General features: G+C 43.6%; 1 protein-coding gene across 5 annotated transcripts in view; it reads right to left on the bottom strand.

Annotated features, from left to right (window-relative positions):
• The window catches only part of CPLANE1 (ciliogenesis and planar polarity effector 1), a 453,269-nt gene that overhangs the window by 299,603 nt on the left and 135,793 nt on the right, over positions 1-17,873 (bottom strand). For all 5 annotated transcript variants that reach the window (XM_029578626.1, XM_029578651.1, XM_029578642.1 and 2 more), the window contains exons 15-17: positions 15,641-15,814; positions 11,403-11,631; positions 6,682-6,818 (exon numbers count right to left, since the gene is read on the bottom strand). In XM_029578626.1, coding sequence (XP_029434486.1) covers positions 6,682-6,818; positions 11,403-11,631; positions 15,641-15,814 — 540 coding nt within the window. The remainder of the gene's footprint in view (positions 1-6,681; positions 6,819-11,402; positions 11,632-15,640; positions 15,815-17,873) is intronic.

The raw sequence follows: 17,873 nt of genomic DNA, 5'->3' as shown, positions 1-17,873 counted from the left end.
GCTGGATCCGGACTAGGTTGTAGGCGCCCCGTAAGTTGAGTTTGGAAAAGACGATGGCCCCTTGCAGACGATCGAAGAGCTCGTTGACTAGGGTTAGCGGATATTTGTCTTTGCGGGTGATGGCGTTAAGACCCCTGTAATCGTTACAGGGGCGCAAGGACCCGCCTTTCTTAGTCACGAAGAAAAAACCCACCCCTGTGGGTGACGAGGAGGGCCTGATGAAGCCTTTCGCCAGGTTCTCCTTGATGTAATCTGCCATCGCCTGAGTCTCGGGAATGGAAAGTGGATAGGCCCTAGAGGGGGCGAGGTCCCAGGCAGGAGTTCGATGGGATAATCGAATTTCCACAGGGGCAGTAGAATGTTGGCCTTCTGTTTGGAGAAGATGTCAGCATAGTTGGAGTAAGGTGCAGGTATCCCAGGGGTTGCAGTGGCAAGGCAGAGAGACCGGGAACCTTCCACTGGTGCGACAGGCTGCAGAAAGGATTCCCGGCAGCGAGGGCCCCACTCTGAAAATTGCAAGGTGGCCCAGTCGAATTAGGGGGAGTGGCGTTGGAGCCACAGCAGGCCCAGGACCACCGGGTGGATGGACTTTTTCTCATGGTGGAGGGCGCCGATCTACAGTTATTCTCCCTGGCAGAGGATCCCTGTGTATGGAGGCGATGGACAGGGGGTACCTCGAGTGTCTTGATGGAGATTTGCAGGTGATGAGCCAGATTTTCCCACAGGAAGTTCCCACCAGCTCCAGAGTCAACCAGGAATAGCATGGGAGAGGAGCGGGAACCGCAAGACAGCTTAGCCGGAAGTGACAGCTGAAGGGCCGGATTAGCTGACCTAGGGGGGCCCCCTGCTGGCCCTAGGCCAGGGAGTTTCCCGGATGGACTGGGCATTTCGTCTGATGATGCTCCTTGGCCCCGCAATATAGACAGAGCTCCGACTGTCTCCTGCAAAGGCGCTCTTCGCGGGATAATTTGCCTTGGCCCAGCTGCATGGGCTCTTCGGATGTCAGAGGTTTAGACGCTTCTGACAGGGACCCTTCTCTGGTGGAGAACGGCAGAGATGCTTCAGAAGGAGGCTGATGGGTAGGCCGCAGCTCACAGTTGCATTCTTTGGCATGACGATCAACACGACCGACTAGGTCAATCAGCCCCTCCAGGGAGTCGGGCAAATCGCGGGTGGTAAGTTAGTCTTTTAGTGGGGCGGATAGCCCATCCAAAAAGGGGGCGAAGCCAGGCCTCTTGCCAAGCCAGCTTGGAGGCCAACGTACGGAACTCTATCACATAGTTGAGGAGAGGGCATCGACCCTGGCAGAGATGCAGAAGATCATAGCTGGCATTCACGGTCCTCCACAGATCATTAAAGGTTTTCTGGAATTCGGCAATGAAGCGAGGCAGATCCTGGAGGAGGGCGTCAGAGCGTTCCCAGAGTGGTGAGGCCCAAGTCAGGGCCCTGCCCTCAAGTTGTGAGAGGATAAAGGTAGCGTTTGTCATGGCATCTGGGAAGGCAGCAGCTTGGAGGGTGAAGTGCCCAATGGAAGATGCCAGAGCCTCAAGGTACTGCTTTGTTGCTGGATCTTGAGTGCCAGGCCTGGGATGGCCTGTAAGATAGATGCCTCAGCCAAGTCCATGGCCTTGGCAACCTGTTGCATTCATGGACCCTTGGCCCGAGGTGGTGTTGGCGCCACCTGTGGGGGAAACCCCCACAGGTCTCCACTGTCTGGTAGCGAGGCCGGATGGGAAGCAGAAGCCAGCTGGAGCTTCACCACTACCAGCCTGGGTTCCCTGCAGGTTGAACCCTTGGGAACCGGGGCCGGCTGGTCTTAGGTGGGCCTCTGCGTGGATGATCCCAGGCAGTAGACAAGGGAGCACGGTGGCAACCAGGACAGAGAAGCCGGAGGCCTAAAGCCAAGGACGGCACTGATCCAGTCCAGTAGGCCAGGCTAGGTGGAGAGTGAGGCCCGGCCTGGCCCAGGAGAGCGGAGGGACAAGGCAGCGCCGCGTCTGGGCCAGAGGCCAGAGGCAAGCAGCAACAAGCGTGGTCAGGTCTGGTCCAGAGATCAGAGGCAGGCAGCGGTAAGCAAGGTCAGGTCCGGTCCAAAGGTCAGAGGCAGGATGCGGTAAGCGAAGTCAGGTCCGGTCCAATGGTCAGAAACAGGCAGCAGGAACTGGAGAACTGGAACAGCAACTTCAGGAACTCGAGCAAGCGAGAACGAGGAGACCCGTTGCCAAGGCAAGCTCTGGGTGTCAGGGCTTGCCTTATATACTAGGGCCATGCAATGTCATCACTAGGGGCTGCGGGAAGGTTTCCCGCCGCTGCCCCTTTAAATCTGGACCAGTGGCGCACGCGCGCACATAGGGGTAGGGAACAGGCAAGGCAGCATGGCGTTGCTCCCTCGCCACGGCTGGGGGGCGGCCCATGCGGAGGTAGAGGTGGCGGCATCCCTCCACCGTGGAGGAGCTGAGGGGCATTCCGAAGGCAAGCCGGGAAGTGGCAGGACCGCGACGAGATCCAGCGGGCGCCGCCGGAACGAGAAGGGCTGCGACCCGGACCTGGCGCCAAGAGGTGAGGACAGGCTTCTTGGAACCAGGAATTGTAACACGTGCCAACACATTTGACAATTTTACCAGTTGGTTCCCAGTTCTCCCAGATAGATCCTCCAACCACTCCCTGGTTTGATAGCTTGTACACCCCCCAGTTACCCAAGATCCTTTTAACCCTGCTGAAATGGCTCGTTAAGTGTTTTGGAGGGCCTTTAAGGGGCAGCAGCCTGGCTTCTTGGGGAGGGCAAGAGCAGACAGGGGGCAGGAAAGACAGGAAAGAAAAGGTTCGTTGGTGGCTAAACAGCAGAAGAGGCCTTGGGGTGAGTGAGAATGAGTGGGAGAGGGGAAAATGAGGGACAGGAAGATAGTGTGTGCTAGTGAGCGAAGGGAGAGAGAGAAAGATGAAGAGAGACTGTGGGAGAGAGTGACAGAGAACTGAATCTGACATGGGAAAGAAAGTGACAAAGAACTGTAACTGACATAGGAGCTCCAAGGAGGTACAGGGGAACTCAGAAGCTCCCAAGGAGGACCCTACCCCCTAGTCCTTAGTGCAGCCAAGAACCAGTGATGTGGCCTCACTTTATTTAATAGGGAGGATCATTTTCAAAGTTTCGTTATAAATTTTCCCACCACATATGCAGATAAACTTACATGCATATGGCATTTATGCAAATAAGTTTGCCCAAATTGAGCAGAGGCATTCCCAGGGGTAGAATTGGGGAGGGGAGTTTGGACTTATGTGCATACTTTGGTAATGTCAAAACTATGCATGTAATATTTCCCCAAATTTTTGCATAGTGTAATTGTGTTCAGATAATTTTGGTGAGATAATTTTCAAAGCAAACATATGCATGTAAATTCACTTTGAAAACTGGTATAACTTATGCACATTTTTACCAGCTTTCTAATGTGGACAGTTATGAAATTACCCCTAAAGTGATTACATTTATACTTATATAACATTTACAGTTAAGGACCTGATACATCATGGTCTTTTCAAAGAATAGCAAAAAACCTTATTCAATCAGCCTCTTAGTTTTACAATCATGAATGCATTTCCAGTATTCTTAGTTTACCACACTTGCTCTACTGTGGCCACTTTAAAAACTAAAAATAAGCTAGAATCTTTCTAAAAGAGAATATGGTCATGTGTAAAGCCTATGTTTAGATCAGTGATTTAAAACCCTCTGTGGATGAACCCATAGGAGGGTAGGGCAGGGCAGGTCATCCTCAGAATGAAGTGCCCCGATACAGCTATAAAGCCCTCTCAATCAAAACCATCTCCTGTCAGTGTCTCCTCATCCTTAACTGCCCTCCCTCAGCAATCCTCCCCCCAGTGGTTCCCACCCCTTTCTTCCCTTATCCGCACACTCTGTCAATCTTGATCTCTCACTTACCTTTCCCATCTCTCCCTCCCTCTGGATCTTAACTGCAAGTTCTCCACCTCAATGTCTTTGATTAGCTTTCCATCTTCCCCTTTCAGTCTGTCCTCAATCTTCGCCTACCTGTTCCCCTTTCTTAATCCATCTCACTCCCTTTGTGCCCCATGAACAGAGCCTCAACCGTCTTCTCTCAGTGCCCTCCATTTTCAATTATTCCCCTTCATCACTTTCCCAGCGTCAAACATCTCTTCAGTGCCCTCCAATCTTAACTGTCCCACCTCAGTACCTCTCCCAAGCCTCAACATCCCTACTCATTCCCTCCCCCAGCCACAAATCATCCCTAGTTTTCTCTGCCTCTAAACTTGCCTTTTAAGCAACTGTGAATCCAAGCAGAAAATCAGTTGTATTGGGTAATAGCACTACACAGCAGAGGAGGTTGTACTTACAGAGACCAGAAAGCAGCAGTGGCAGATGCAGCTTCAAGAGCCCCTTTTGCTGTTTCCTTCCACTACCACGTATCTGAAAATCACCGAGAACTGCATAGCTCTAGAAGAGCTTTGAGAGTCACCATCCCCGACAGTTTAAAGAAGGATTACCAGTAGGCCAATTTTTCCGAATTCGCAGGCTCTGTTTAGATCTTACAGAGTTTCACAAACAAGCAGACCATTTACGAAACTGATTTCTTGAAAGGGGATACCCCCCACATACTATCCAACGAGCATATAAAAGAGCCACTTTTTCAGATAGGGACCAACTCCTTCAATATAGACAAAAACAAACGGACTCAAGCCTTATTTGTGTTTTACCATACACAGTACTTACCTCTCAGATCAAAGAAGCAGTACTTAAAAATTGGCATGTGTTGAGCCCCCACTTGATGTTTCGCGATCCCCCTATGTTTGCTTATTCCTATGGACAAAACATCAAACAGTGGGTAGTCAGGGCAGCGCCACATATACATTCTTCTCCCACATCAGTAGGACAGGTACCATGTGGCCACTGTACATTTTGTTCCACAGCACACAAAGGCGCAGCATGGCAAGATCCTCATTCTGGCACTCAAGTCACAATCAAATATACAGTGGATTGCAACACTGATTACGTAGTATATGCGCTGCAATGTCCATGTGATAAAGTATACGTGGACGTACCAAGCGTAAAATTCGCACTCGCCTCGGGGAACACCGAAGCAGGATCAATAATCGTGACATCAAAGCTCCTATGCTACCACATTGTGCTACACATACCCATGATTTTGAAGACTTCAAGTGGATTATACTTGAACATATTCCTCCACACTGGAGAGGAGGTGACAGAACTGCGCTGCTCAATTACAAAGAGAATCATTGGATTTTCCGGTTGCAATCGATAGAGCCACAAGGTCTGAATGAAAAAATAGAGTGGTTTTCCCCTAGTCTGAGCGGTCTTTTAAATATGGCCACGTTACATATCGACGTCATTTTCCATAAATGGTTAGCTCAGCAAGGCCTGGTGTTCCCCCATTAGAGCATTCTTTTCAAAATGGCTGCGGTCACACTGACGTCATTACCCATAAAAGGATCATTCAAAATGGAGAGTTTCCTCAGACGTCATTTTCCATATTTGGCCCTCTCCATATTTGGTGTTGCTCTCATACGTCACTTCCCCTTGTCATCCGATGCAGTCGGTGAAGTTCCCTTCAAATACAGTGTTTCTCGCCGCATCTAGTTGTCACTCACGGGAGAAAACTCTAGCAGGCAGCACTTGTTTCGCGCACGCAAGTTCACACATTGTCAGTCAATTCATTGTCTTAAAGGAGATACTTCATGATGTTGAATTTGTTAAAAATTTGATTTTCATAGCGCTTCTTTTTCGCTACTACCAGCCATGAACTGACCACAATAGCGTCATCCTGTAAGTTTAATGATTCCGTGTCATAAGCCATTTATTTTTATTAGCCGGAGGGCATCTAACAAGGGCTTTGATTTTCCACACAGACGCATTAACAGTACTTTGGCTCCTGAAGCTCCCTGAAGGAGGAGTAACACACTCCGAAACCCTGCCGTGTCAGAGGATAGACTTCAGGACTGCATATGCTAATAATGGATTCAAGTTAAGTGCACGTATTAGTTGTTCCACATACTGTGCCTTATCTTGTGCTATAGCTCCGAATGGAGAATATCAGGTTTTCTTGCGACCTATGATTAGTCAAGCCCAGAGCTTCACGGGCTTCACACATAAGCCAAAAAGCTTCTCGAAGCAATTTATGACGGTCGTAAGATACCTACAACATACTATTCGAGCTCCTTTTCACATAGCTGAATCTAATATTTTGTGATTATTTCAAATTTTCAAGCTATTTCTTTTGGGGTTTCCAGTTTAGCTCTAGAAGGAAGCAGCTTTCCTGGAAATAGAGCTGACAGTATCGTAGAACCTCAAATGAAAGCACTGAGAACCCTTAGGTTACACAGAACCCACTCCACTTACCGCTGAGCCTGAGAGAAAAAGTAGATCTTTTAAAGTTTAGGAAAGCCCTAAAAATGCCTGATGAATTAAACTGACCAGTAGATAGAAAGTGCCTTTCAGAGATGAAGAAAATTATCCAAGAAGGTCTGATTATTTTATTATGTATTTGTAGATTTTTATTTTATCTTTTGTAATTTGTTGTAAATTGCTTAGGAAGATATTTTTTGTTAGGCGATAAATATATGATTTTTAAACAAACTGAAAATCATTGGTTAAGAGAAATGTATAAAGAAGATAAAGCTCTTTTTTTTTTTTACCTGAAAACTGTTTGTACTTAGGGTCTTCTTCATGAAATGTTTCAGTATTGTCTGGGCGACCCAGGAGAGACTGTAGTTTCTCTTGAAACGTTTGCACTGGTGTCAGCTTTAATGGCAAGTGCAACTCTGTTTTCAAACTGAAATTACAAACAATATATTTACCAAACAATTTTATATAGTGTGGTACCCTTTCCCAAACTGTTTAACAGTCACATCCCACTATGAATAAAAAGGTAGCTGGTTTATGCAGGTCTTGTCTGATTCACCAATGTCCTGTGTACATGTGCCATCAAACCAAAGACTGAGCAGCATTAATGGAGGCAAGCCAAGACCCCTCCAGTTAAAGAAGATGCACCACTTCTAGCACTATGCAACACAGTTGGTGGACAACCAAGTCCCATCAGTTGAGGAAGCTGCAGCATGAAAACTGGCAGGGTAGCTACCAGAGACCCCAGGTCCTGCCAGATGAGATGCAGGAGGAGCATCTGGGACACAAACAGGTACTGAATATGACAGAAGCAACACTGGGGTATAGGGAGAGGAGGAAGAAGATTAGGAAGGAAGGAAGCTAACATGGGAGAGTGGAACGGGAACAGATTGGGTTCCTCACTCATCCTATTCCCCATGCTCAATCTCTCACACATACACCACCTCCAAGTCATGTACACTTACAAACAACGCCCCAGCCACACACACACACAGCACCCCCCAAGCCATGCAGCCCTCCCCTACACACACACACACACACACACACACACACACACACATAGACACACACCCTTCTCTAGCTGTAGGAAATATCCTAATTCTTGCTAACAGGACAAGCAGCCAAAATGGACTCTCTGATATCAGTAAAAATGGACATTGCCTGTTCTATGAGCAGCCAAATGCAGAGATTGCAGTGCTGTGTACATGACTAAGCATGATGGATTTATTGGCCCCTTCTAGCCTTAGTGGCACCCAAAAGAGGCCAAAAGCACAAGAGGACAGGTTACTACGGTATGTGAATCTGTATTGCAATAATAATGAGGCCTCTTTTTGTAGCTCTAAGACCAAGCTGAGAGTCAGACTTCACAGTGCACTGTCAAACCTGGGCAATTGTCATTCATCAGAATGAATGAAAAGAAGCATGTGGGTAGTGGGCCTGGGGGTAACCTGCACGGAGCGGCATTTACTACCATGGGAAGCTTGCTGGGCAGACTGGATGGACCATTTGGTCTTTTTCAGCCATCATTACTATGTTACTATGTATATGTAGAACTGACCGCTTAATGAACAAAGGAGGAGACAAAGGCTTGGCAAAAGAGCAGAAAATTTTCTAATTAAAAGCTTATTATGCATTCATCTAACTATACATGAAGGTGCTGAAATATGCATAAGAAAGCCCTTAAAAAGCAGCAGGGTGCCAGCACTCTGGGTCGTTGTCATTGTGGCCATCCAAAGAAGGAGGCGACCCATCTGAGTGCCGCTGCTTTCACTGCCTGCTTTGCCTTCAGGCATCCTGGGCTGAGGTGATTATTTGAGACCAAGAGCACAGCAGAGCAAGGGATAAGGGATAAGAGAGCTGAACAGTCTGTTGCTATGGTAACTGTGACTTTTCTCTCTGCCTCAGTGCTAAAGACCTGTAAAGGGAGAGATAGCCTGACCAGCAAGACAGCATGTGTTGCTGCAAGTCCCATAGTGTAAAAAACTGTAGTTCTACTCCCCACCTCATGGGTTAGGTTATCAGCAGTTAATTGTAAGTCTCTGCTAAAGAAAGGTGATACCAGCATTAATTGTAATCTGATAAGCACCTGGTGCAAGGCACATTTTTGTAACTATTGTTTTTCTTATTTTCTGTTTGCCTAATTGTCTGTGTCTTTCCTGATGATGTATTAAACTTAGCCCTGTGTAACTTAGCAATAAATAGGATTTTTTCAGAGAAACACTTTGGTAATTCCTAAGCAAATGGACAGAAGAGTCACTGGTGAAATAAGGAGGTTTACATATAAAGGGTGGTGGGGTTGGAACTCATAGCTTTTCTCCCTACACATACAATCCCTCTTTAGCCATGCTCAAACCTACCCCATATGCCAGGAAGAATGACACACCCATACACATTCCCTAGCCATAGATTCACCCCTCCCCCTAGCTACATGTACACACACATACACATTAACTTCCCACTGCAATGCACTCACAGACACCAGACACCAATGCAGTTCCACCACCCATGAAACCCCAGGTGGAGATATATTATGGGTTGGGAGTCAAATAAGGTGCCTTCTGTGGGGAAGCAATAGTAGGAGAGGGGAAAGCAAACAAAGGGATGACTTAGTTCATGCCCCCACCTTCTACGCATCCCATTATTTAAAGATGGGCTTTTCTACTACTATAGTATGCATAACAAACATATTAAATAATTATTTGTTTTAGAAGATCATGTTAAGAATTAGCACTTACTGACAAAAAAAGGAGCATCTTGAAACTAGACTTAACTTAGAAAACATAGAAATGACGGCAGAAAAAGTCCAATCGGCCCATCCAGTCTGCCCAGTAAGCTTCCACACTTATTTTCCCATACTTATCTGTTTCATCAACCACCAAGTTCAGGGCCCTTGTTAACTGTTTGATTCAAATTTCCTGCCATCCCCTGTCATTGATGCAGAGAGGAATGTTGGAGTTGCATCAAAGGTGAGCATAAGGCTTAATGGTTAAAGGTAGTAACCGCCGCATCAAGCAAGTTATCCCGATGCTTGCTTACCCAGACTGCATAGATCAATGCCTTTTTGGGTGTTGTCTAAATGTAAATCCTGTTTTCCACATTTTCCCCTACCGTTAAAGTGGAGAGCATGCTGTATATGCATTCAAAGGGATGTATCAGGCTTAACTGGTTTAGGGTAGTAACCGCCGTAATAAGCAAGCTACCCCCACGCTTATTTGTTTACCCAGACTTAAAGAGCAAGAGAGAACTAACAAGGAAAAATGAAAGGTGGTTATTCCAGACAGAAAGTAAAAGCAACAGAGGAATGTGTCTCACTATTATGGCTAAATTATATGTTAGGACAGAGAAAAACATTCACAACACAGAGGAAAATAAGGTCAAAATAGACCGGCCCAGTGGCAGATCATCGGTTTAGGTCTTCTGCACTCTGGATTGGTCAGGCTAGGTAGCATTCATAATCCCTGCAGGAAGAGAGTCATGGTTATCAATAAAGGTAATACTTGGTGGTCAAATTTAGAGCCTGTAATATAGAGTTCCGGAAAAAGCCTTGGTACGTGGCTTCCAGTCTCAGAGCTACTGCTACTATGACAGACAAGGAACAGTGGGAAGGAGGCTCTATTAAAATAGGGGGAAACAAAATCTCCAGGTAGTTGCAAATGAAGGCCATGGTGCCAGGATCCCAACACTGGTTCTGACTAAGGTGGAAAAATAAGAGAAAGGAGGAACTACCAGAGTGCACTGTTCTGTTCATACGTCGCACTCTGAATGTCAAAGTGGCCCCTAACCCCTTCACTAATACCTAAACCTCACCTCGAGTAACTAGATGGGCCTCATATAGAGGTATAAATACCTACCTAGTATGAGGGCCCTGATAGCTAGGCTGGCTCTCCAGCAGCTTAAAATACTAAAAATGGTATTTGCGAAAACATCGCAAAGTGCAATAAAGGCATATCACACGGTTTAACGCAAATGAAAAAGGTGTAGTTAAAATCCGCGTTAAAGCTGTGCGATATGGCTTCGCAAATTACGAAGCCAGCCCACTTGGCCACAAATCCCGCCCTAAACTCCTCCCCTTTTTCTAATTTGCATCACACTATGCGTTATGGTGTTTTCGCATGCGTTAAAGGCGTTTTTCACATGCGAAAACGCCATATAGCACTTTGATAAATGACCCCCTTAGACTGTAAGCCCTCTGGGGATAGGGAAATACCTACAGTACCGGAATGTAATCTATTTTGAAGTCCTTAAAAAGTGCAAAAAGCGGAATATAAAAATCTAAGTAAATTAAAATAAAAATAAATATTAATTGGTGTCTATGGCACTACACCTGGAAAGAAACTGGGTAAACTAGATGGTCCTTATCTGGTGTCATCTACTATGGCTCATTGTTGAAGAATAATACTGTAATATTCTATAAAAAGCTTTTTAAACTATCATAATCATGAGACAGGATTAAGTTTAAGTATAACTGCACCCTGAATTTTTCACAACCATAAATCTGACATACTGATGTCTGGAATCTTTACAGACTGAAATTTCTTATTGGACAAATAAGATGTTATAGAACATGAGCTTTCAAAACTATATATGACCCTTCTTCAGATACAACTGCAAGGTGGATGTAAGAAAAAATGAATAGAAAGATAATGCTATGGTGTGGGACTGCCCACAGTCGAGGTCTTCCAAGAGATGGCAAGTAGAGAATAGCTTAATATCAATTATCAACTGGCAGAAGCTTAGTTTCTAGAAATATTTTGAAAAGAGTATTAAGATAGCATCTCATTAGGAGTGAGAAAAGGTGTTAATGACTTCCATAATAAGTCACAAATCTTCTGTCTTGGTTTGATCCATTTTTTTCTAATCTAATAGATGAATATATTTCAGGTCCCAGATCCTTTTCTACATGCTATGTGTGACAGTATTACCACACAGTAAACTTGGCAAGTACAGAGAAGAAAAAAGTCTTTGCTATGCCGATTCTCAATTCCCCAGTGAAACCAATAAGAATATAACTCACCTTGATAAACCATCATTATTTTGGCAGTAAAGATTAAAAGCTATGCCCATTGAAACAGACATTTTCCAGTCTCCAAGCTTATGTGCCAGCAACACCGCTTCTGGAAACAATCCACCAATAAGCAGCAGATCAAGGGCATATTCCACAGTCCAGGCACAGGACAGATTCTGATCTCTGATAATCCTGGCAACCATAGAGTGCTGTAGAGGAACTACTCGAGGTAACTCATCTGTCAACAAGACACAAAAATAAGCACAATATGTTATTAACAGCATATTTTATTGCTAGCATAGCATAAATAAAAACACTGAACTATCCGAATAGCTGAGGTTGATTAGTTCACTTTAATATGGAATTCATTTTGTTACTGTCATTGTGATTCAGCCTAATCCTGCAAATATTTATCTATAGACATACGATAGTTACAATCTACAACTGAATGGTGGGGCTGATCAAGTAGCCTAGTAGCAGTGCTGCAGTTCAATTCCTGGATCCAGCTTCTGCTCATTGGACTAAAAAAGGCCTGTAATGCTACACTGGCAATGTTCAGACCCTGGGGGAATGGGAAAGGGATTAGGGGATAGGGTTTGTGGAGTTCAGCCATCACACATTTACTATTTATTTATTTATTTATTTATTTATTTAAGGATTTATATACCGGAGGTTCCTGTATAATATACATATCACCCCGGTTTACAATGAACAGTAACTATCGCTTCAAGTTAGCGGTTTACAATGAACATAGTTAATCCAAGAAACAGAAAAAAAATATATAAATAAACAACAATAAATATCAATGAAAAATGGCAATAAAAATGGCATTTACTATGGAGATTCAGGTTGCACATTAGGAGGCGGCTATCTGCTGATAGCCTATCTTCTGATTGCCTCCTGGAGCAGAAAATTCACTTTATTTTGGGCTGTGCCCAAATTGAGAAAGATTTTGTTTGCCTCATCATGAACCAAGGATCACTTGTGACGGTCCAGATGACAACCAAGTGTCTGCCCAAATGTTCTCTTTTCTTGCCAGTTACTGGCGCTCAGGTTGACCCATGAGAGATGGAGGAGTTCCACACTTTGACAGTGTTCCAACTCAAGAGTAGGGAGCCTGTTTCTTCATGTTTAAGTAGAACATGATCAAGTGGTTATCTATTTGCACAAGGACCATTTTGTTTGCCACCTAATAACTGAAAGCCATTAGCACATTTAGAACCGCCAGCAGTGCCAGTCAACTGATGCACAACCACTTCTCCTGGAGCCATTATGGCCTCTGGATGTAAAACCCCTGTAAGTAAGCTCTCTCAACCCAGATAGGCCAACTATCATACCTAAATAACAGGTACTTCCAAGTACAGATCAAAGATGTAATGTCAGACAAAATAGACCTTCAAACAGGAGTTCCACAAGGTTCCGCCCTATCCGCCACACTATTCAACATATACATGCTGCCACTATGCCACCTGCTAGCTGGACTAGGCATATCACATTACATATACGCCGATGATATTCAACTAATACTTTCCATTGACAACACAATCGAAAAAACATTGGACCTAGCCAACATGTACCTAGATATTATAAAAACAGCTTCTAAACCAAATAGAGTTAATTATAAACATAGAGAAAACAGAATTCTTACATCTAGAAAGAAAAAACGTAGAAATCATTCAAAATCCAATCACACTCAAAAACAGCCAAAAGATAGAACTAACTGAGAAAGTACGAAACCTAGGAGTAATAATCGATACAGAACTAAATATGAAACAACATATATCTTTTAAAATAAGGGAAGGATACAACAAAGTTATGACTCTTAGAAGACAAACCAATGTTAACGCCAACCAACTTCCGATCAGTGTTACAAGCCTTAATTTTTGCGAGCACTGACTATTGTAATGCCCTGCTACTGGGTTTACCATATACAACAATTAGACCACTCCAGATACTGCAAAACACAGAAGCTAGAATTCTGACTGGAAAATGTAAAAGACCATATCACCAACACCCTAATCGAATTACAGTGGTTACCCATTGAGCAGAGAATACAATACAAAACGCTATGTACCATACATAAATTAATTTATGACGAAAAAACAGATTGGCTGAACACAGCACTCAGAGTACACGTCCCCAACAGGAACCTGAGATCAGCAAACAAAGCACTACTAACTACTCCCTCAGTCAAAACAGCAAGACTAACCCAAGTAAGGGACAGAGCCCTATCCTTAGTAGGACCTATATTATGGAACACCATGCCCTCAGAAATCAGATTGCAAAGAGACATTAAACTATTCAGAAAAAGCCTAACATGGCTATTTGAACAAGCATATCACAAAGAGAATGGGGAATAGAATCCAGGGATACGTAGAAAGCGATGAGTTTGAAGCATAAACTACCTCACTTACCAATTAATATCTATTATGAAACTATGTACCATATCTTACAGGCACCTGTTAGTTGTTAAAATAAAACACATTTAAGCAACATTAATTTATGTGCCTCATTGTAAGCCATTGTGATGGCTACTGGCTTAATGACGGTATAGAAGAGAGTTTAAATAAATAAATAAACAAACAAACTATGGGAAAACTACGAACGCAAGAAGTCTCTGAGCTCTTCTGTGATAAAGATGCTTGCCTTCAGACCCTGATTGGTTTGATTCCATTGGGCTTGCCTTTGATAGCGCAATATTCATTGGCACTGCACTAAAGGTTGGTGCCTCAGTGCAAGTCATATGGTGAGAAAGAGTTTCACAAATTCTTCTATCAAGCTTCTCAAAAGTTGCTGACACCAAAACAGGATGGGTATCAGTAGGACACAACAGGTTTTCCAGCATCACTTGAGCAGAAGTAACAATGGCTTTTGTATGAACCCTAGAGACTGTCACAGCCTGGTATTTTCCCTGGAGGTATGTACTTCTCCCTATAAAGCTACTTGGGAAAACACATGGTTGTCGCAAGCTTCGCTCTCAGCATCATATATTGACAGGTATCGATGACAATGCTTTAAAGCCTTTGCCTGGTGCTCAGCATTAATGTACTTCATTGCCAGTGTCAATGCATAGGAACACCTAGCAGACATCGAGTGGGAGGAGTGGAAAGGGTTCCTACACTAAAGATATCAAGGACTTGTGACTTATAAGATTGATTGATCTGGGTTTATTTATACTAGAAAAGAGAAAATGGAGGGCATCTTGATAGCAGTGTTTATAAATACAAAAAAGGGGATTATCAACAGGATAGAGATTCAAACTATCTCCACTGGTGACAGTACAAGAAATAATGAACTTTTTTTGTATAAGTATAGTTAAATATTAAAAAAAATAACTTAAGGAAATGTTGGAATCTGTGCCACTTGGAGATTTTTAGAAAATGAATAGAGAAAAATGAATGTCTAGTAATATTTAGGTACAGTAGTTCTGTCTGGAATAAGGGGGATTGACTATGTGTAACTTCTTGGTGACCCTAATGTCTATCTTTCCATGATTCCTCAATCACTAAGAAGCTGAGCAAAAACCAGGTAGCATATGGTCCCATGATTTCAGGGAGGATTTACTCTGCACGTTTAATCTTGAGGAACAGTCTGCCTCTACTGATTGGAAACAATTGTTTTAAGATAGTGATTGCAAATTGTGATGGGCATTTTGTCGTATCTCGTTATTTTACAATCCCCCGAAGAAGCCCACCATACAGCAAAATGAAGGCCTTTGTTGGGTGGTCTAAGTTCTGTATAATAACAACTGGGGCTTTAAGGACTGTACGTTTTGAGTCTATGTACTGTTTGTCACTGTTGGGTAACTAAGAACTACCAAACAATGAGATTCAATCAGCAGGCACATGAACTGACCATTAAGCTCCTGAATTAAGCAAACCATTTACAATATCTTTGTTATTTTGATTTTTATACAATTTACTGTTTTTGGAAATGAAATTGTCAGAGGACATATGAAGGATCAGTATTCTTGATGTATTTTTTTATTTTGGCAATAAATGTGTGAGAGTAGTTGTATGGATATGATATGGTAATCTATGTACTATACTTTTGGGAAATAGCACATCAAAAATGTTTTTCTATCTTTTGATATAACAAGTTCTTTTGTACTAATAAAATTGTAAATGTTGTAACATCTTGATTTTTGCAGTTGCAATGTAAACTATTTCCTTTAGGCAGGAAGGGGTGTCAACTTTTCTTATTCTATATAAATAAAATGTATACACAATATAGTTAAAGTACAATACCTGGTGCAATGTAAAGTGGAGGCAGAATATCAATATTATGTGGTGGAAATATATAAAGTAATTGATTAGTGAAGTAGGCAGCCATGAATCGTCCCATGGCCTGGACCACAGCCAAAGCTGCTTCGGAATGAACATCTCTAAGAATCCTCCACTCATATTCAGCATACTCAGAATCTGAAAAACAAACACTTATGCAAAAATATACAAATATGCTATTCAAAAATTGAATGGTCAAAACCATATTTTTCATGCTTGTCATCTGTATTAAATTACTTCAGAAACTTCATGGCACTTCTCATGTTCCTTCATCTTCAATATTTGAAAATAAGGGAAAAAGGCTCATTTTATGAAATCGAAAAATACACATATTCCCATACTGAGCTTAGTACCTGATTCACTGAGGGGTAGATTTAAAAAAAGAGCGCGATCGCGTACTTTTGTTCGCGCAGCAGGCGCAAACAAAAGTACGCTGGATTTTATAAGATACGCGCATAGCTGCGCGTATCTTATAAAATCCTGGATCGGCGCACGCAAGGCTGCCGATTTTGGGCAGCCTGTGCGCAGCGCCGATTTTGGGCAGCCTGTGCGCGCGCCGATCGGAGCGGCCTCGAAGGGAACTTTCTTTCACCCTCCCCTCACCTTCCCCTCCCTTCCCCTATCTAACCCAGCCCCCCGGCCCTATCTAAAACCCCCCCTTACCTTTGTCCCTAGATTTACGCCTGCTAGAAGCAGACGTAAATCTACGCGCACCAGCGGACTGCTGGCATGCCGTCATCCGACCCGAGGGCTGGTCCGGAGGCCTCGACCACGCCCCCAGGCTGGTGCCACGCCCCGGTCCCGCCCCCGAAACGCCGTGTCACTCGGCCCCGCCCCCGACACGCCCCCTTCAAAAAACCCCGGGACTTACACGCGTCCCGGGGCTCTGCGCGCACCGGCGGCCTATGCAAAATAGGCGTGCCGGCGTGTGAGGGCCCTGCTCGCGTAAATCCAGACGGATTTACGCGAGAAGGGCTTTTAAAATCCGCCCGTAAGGGTTTTTCCCAAAAACACAAAATGGGAGAAAGGCTTAATGAATCTGGCCCTTAGTGTTGAGAATTTCTTTATGAAATCTGCTAGTATATCTTTATGAAATCTGCAAGTATAAATAAGGGATTATCTTTTGTAGTCGTCAATGACCAACTGACTCTCCATGAAGAATAATAAATTAAATTCTGTTTCATTATTACATGTTCTTTCCACGGTCTGATTTGTCTGTTTCGTGTATTGTGAACAGAGGTACAACTGCAACTTCTCAATGTTTTCAGACTTTCAGATACATATGCACCACACTGAGCTGACTTTTTGATAATAAAGAATTCCTTTAAAAAACAATTCCTTCAACATAATCTTGTTTTTCTTATGTTCATATTATATCAGTTTGATTTGTTTGCTTTGCTCATATAGATCTCTAATTTGCAAAAGTTGGAGGGATGCAAAAAACCTATTCAGAGGAGTAAATCTCTGCAAGACAGGTTCAAACAATACTAGACAGCCCAAATACAATTCTTTGATGGAATGAGAGAAGGTGCTACAGACCAAGATTATCTGCAGATATTCAGCAATTTTGCAGAACAGAGGCTATGTTAAGCTATATAGTAATAAGGGAAGATGCTTTTGCATATTTTGGGGTATCAATTATTATACAGATTTCAAAACAAGTCTGACCACTTTGCTAAAAGCTAACATAGTTAGTGATGGCAGAAAAAGACCAATTGGTCCATGCAGTCTGCCCAGATATACCCAGCTCTTCCCATGTCTTGCATTCAAGCTTTGTTTTAACTAAACTGCCAAAACCAGGCAACCTGCTATTCAAACATTGGCTTCCTAGTTCCCCCAGTCTTGCTGGACAGTAACTAGCTACCACCAACCTGCCCATAACATGCTTGGTTTTTGGAACATTGTAGCTTGCTGGTAGCTTGCGGGTCCCCCGACACGGACCCGCGTTTCGCGGTAACTGCTTCGGGAGGGACGTAAATTTCACACAATATCTGTGTCGGGGGACTTAAGATGCTGTTATTCACAACATAAAGAACGGAGTTGCCGCTCACTGTAAATGTTATGAAGATATTACAATAAATATTTTGGAAGATACTTATGGACTAAGTGACACTTTTTCTGCACTCGTTGTTATGAACATATCTTGGTAGAGTGCAGCCTTGCTAATTTGTTCTTTTGGACTGCAGTATAATTTGGT

The sequence above is a fragment of the Rhinatrema bivittatum genome, chromosome 1 (genome assembly GCF_901001135.1).
Source record: "Rhinatrema bivittatum chromosome 1, aRhiBiv1.1, whole genome shotgun sequence".
Lineage (NCBI taxonomy): Eukaryota > Metazoa > Chordata > Amphibia > Gymnophiona > Rhinatrematidae > Rhinatrema > Rhinatrema bivittatum.
This window is presented reverse-complemented; position numbering and strand designations above follow the sequence as displayed.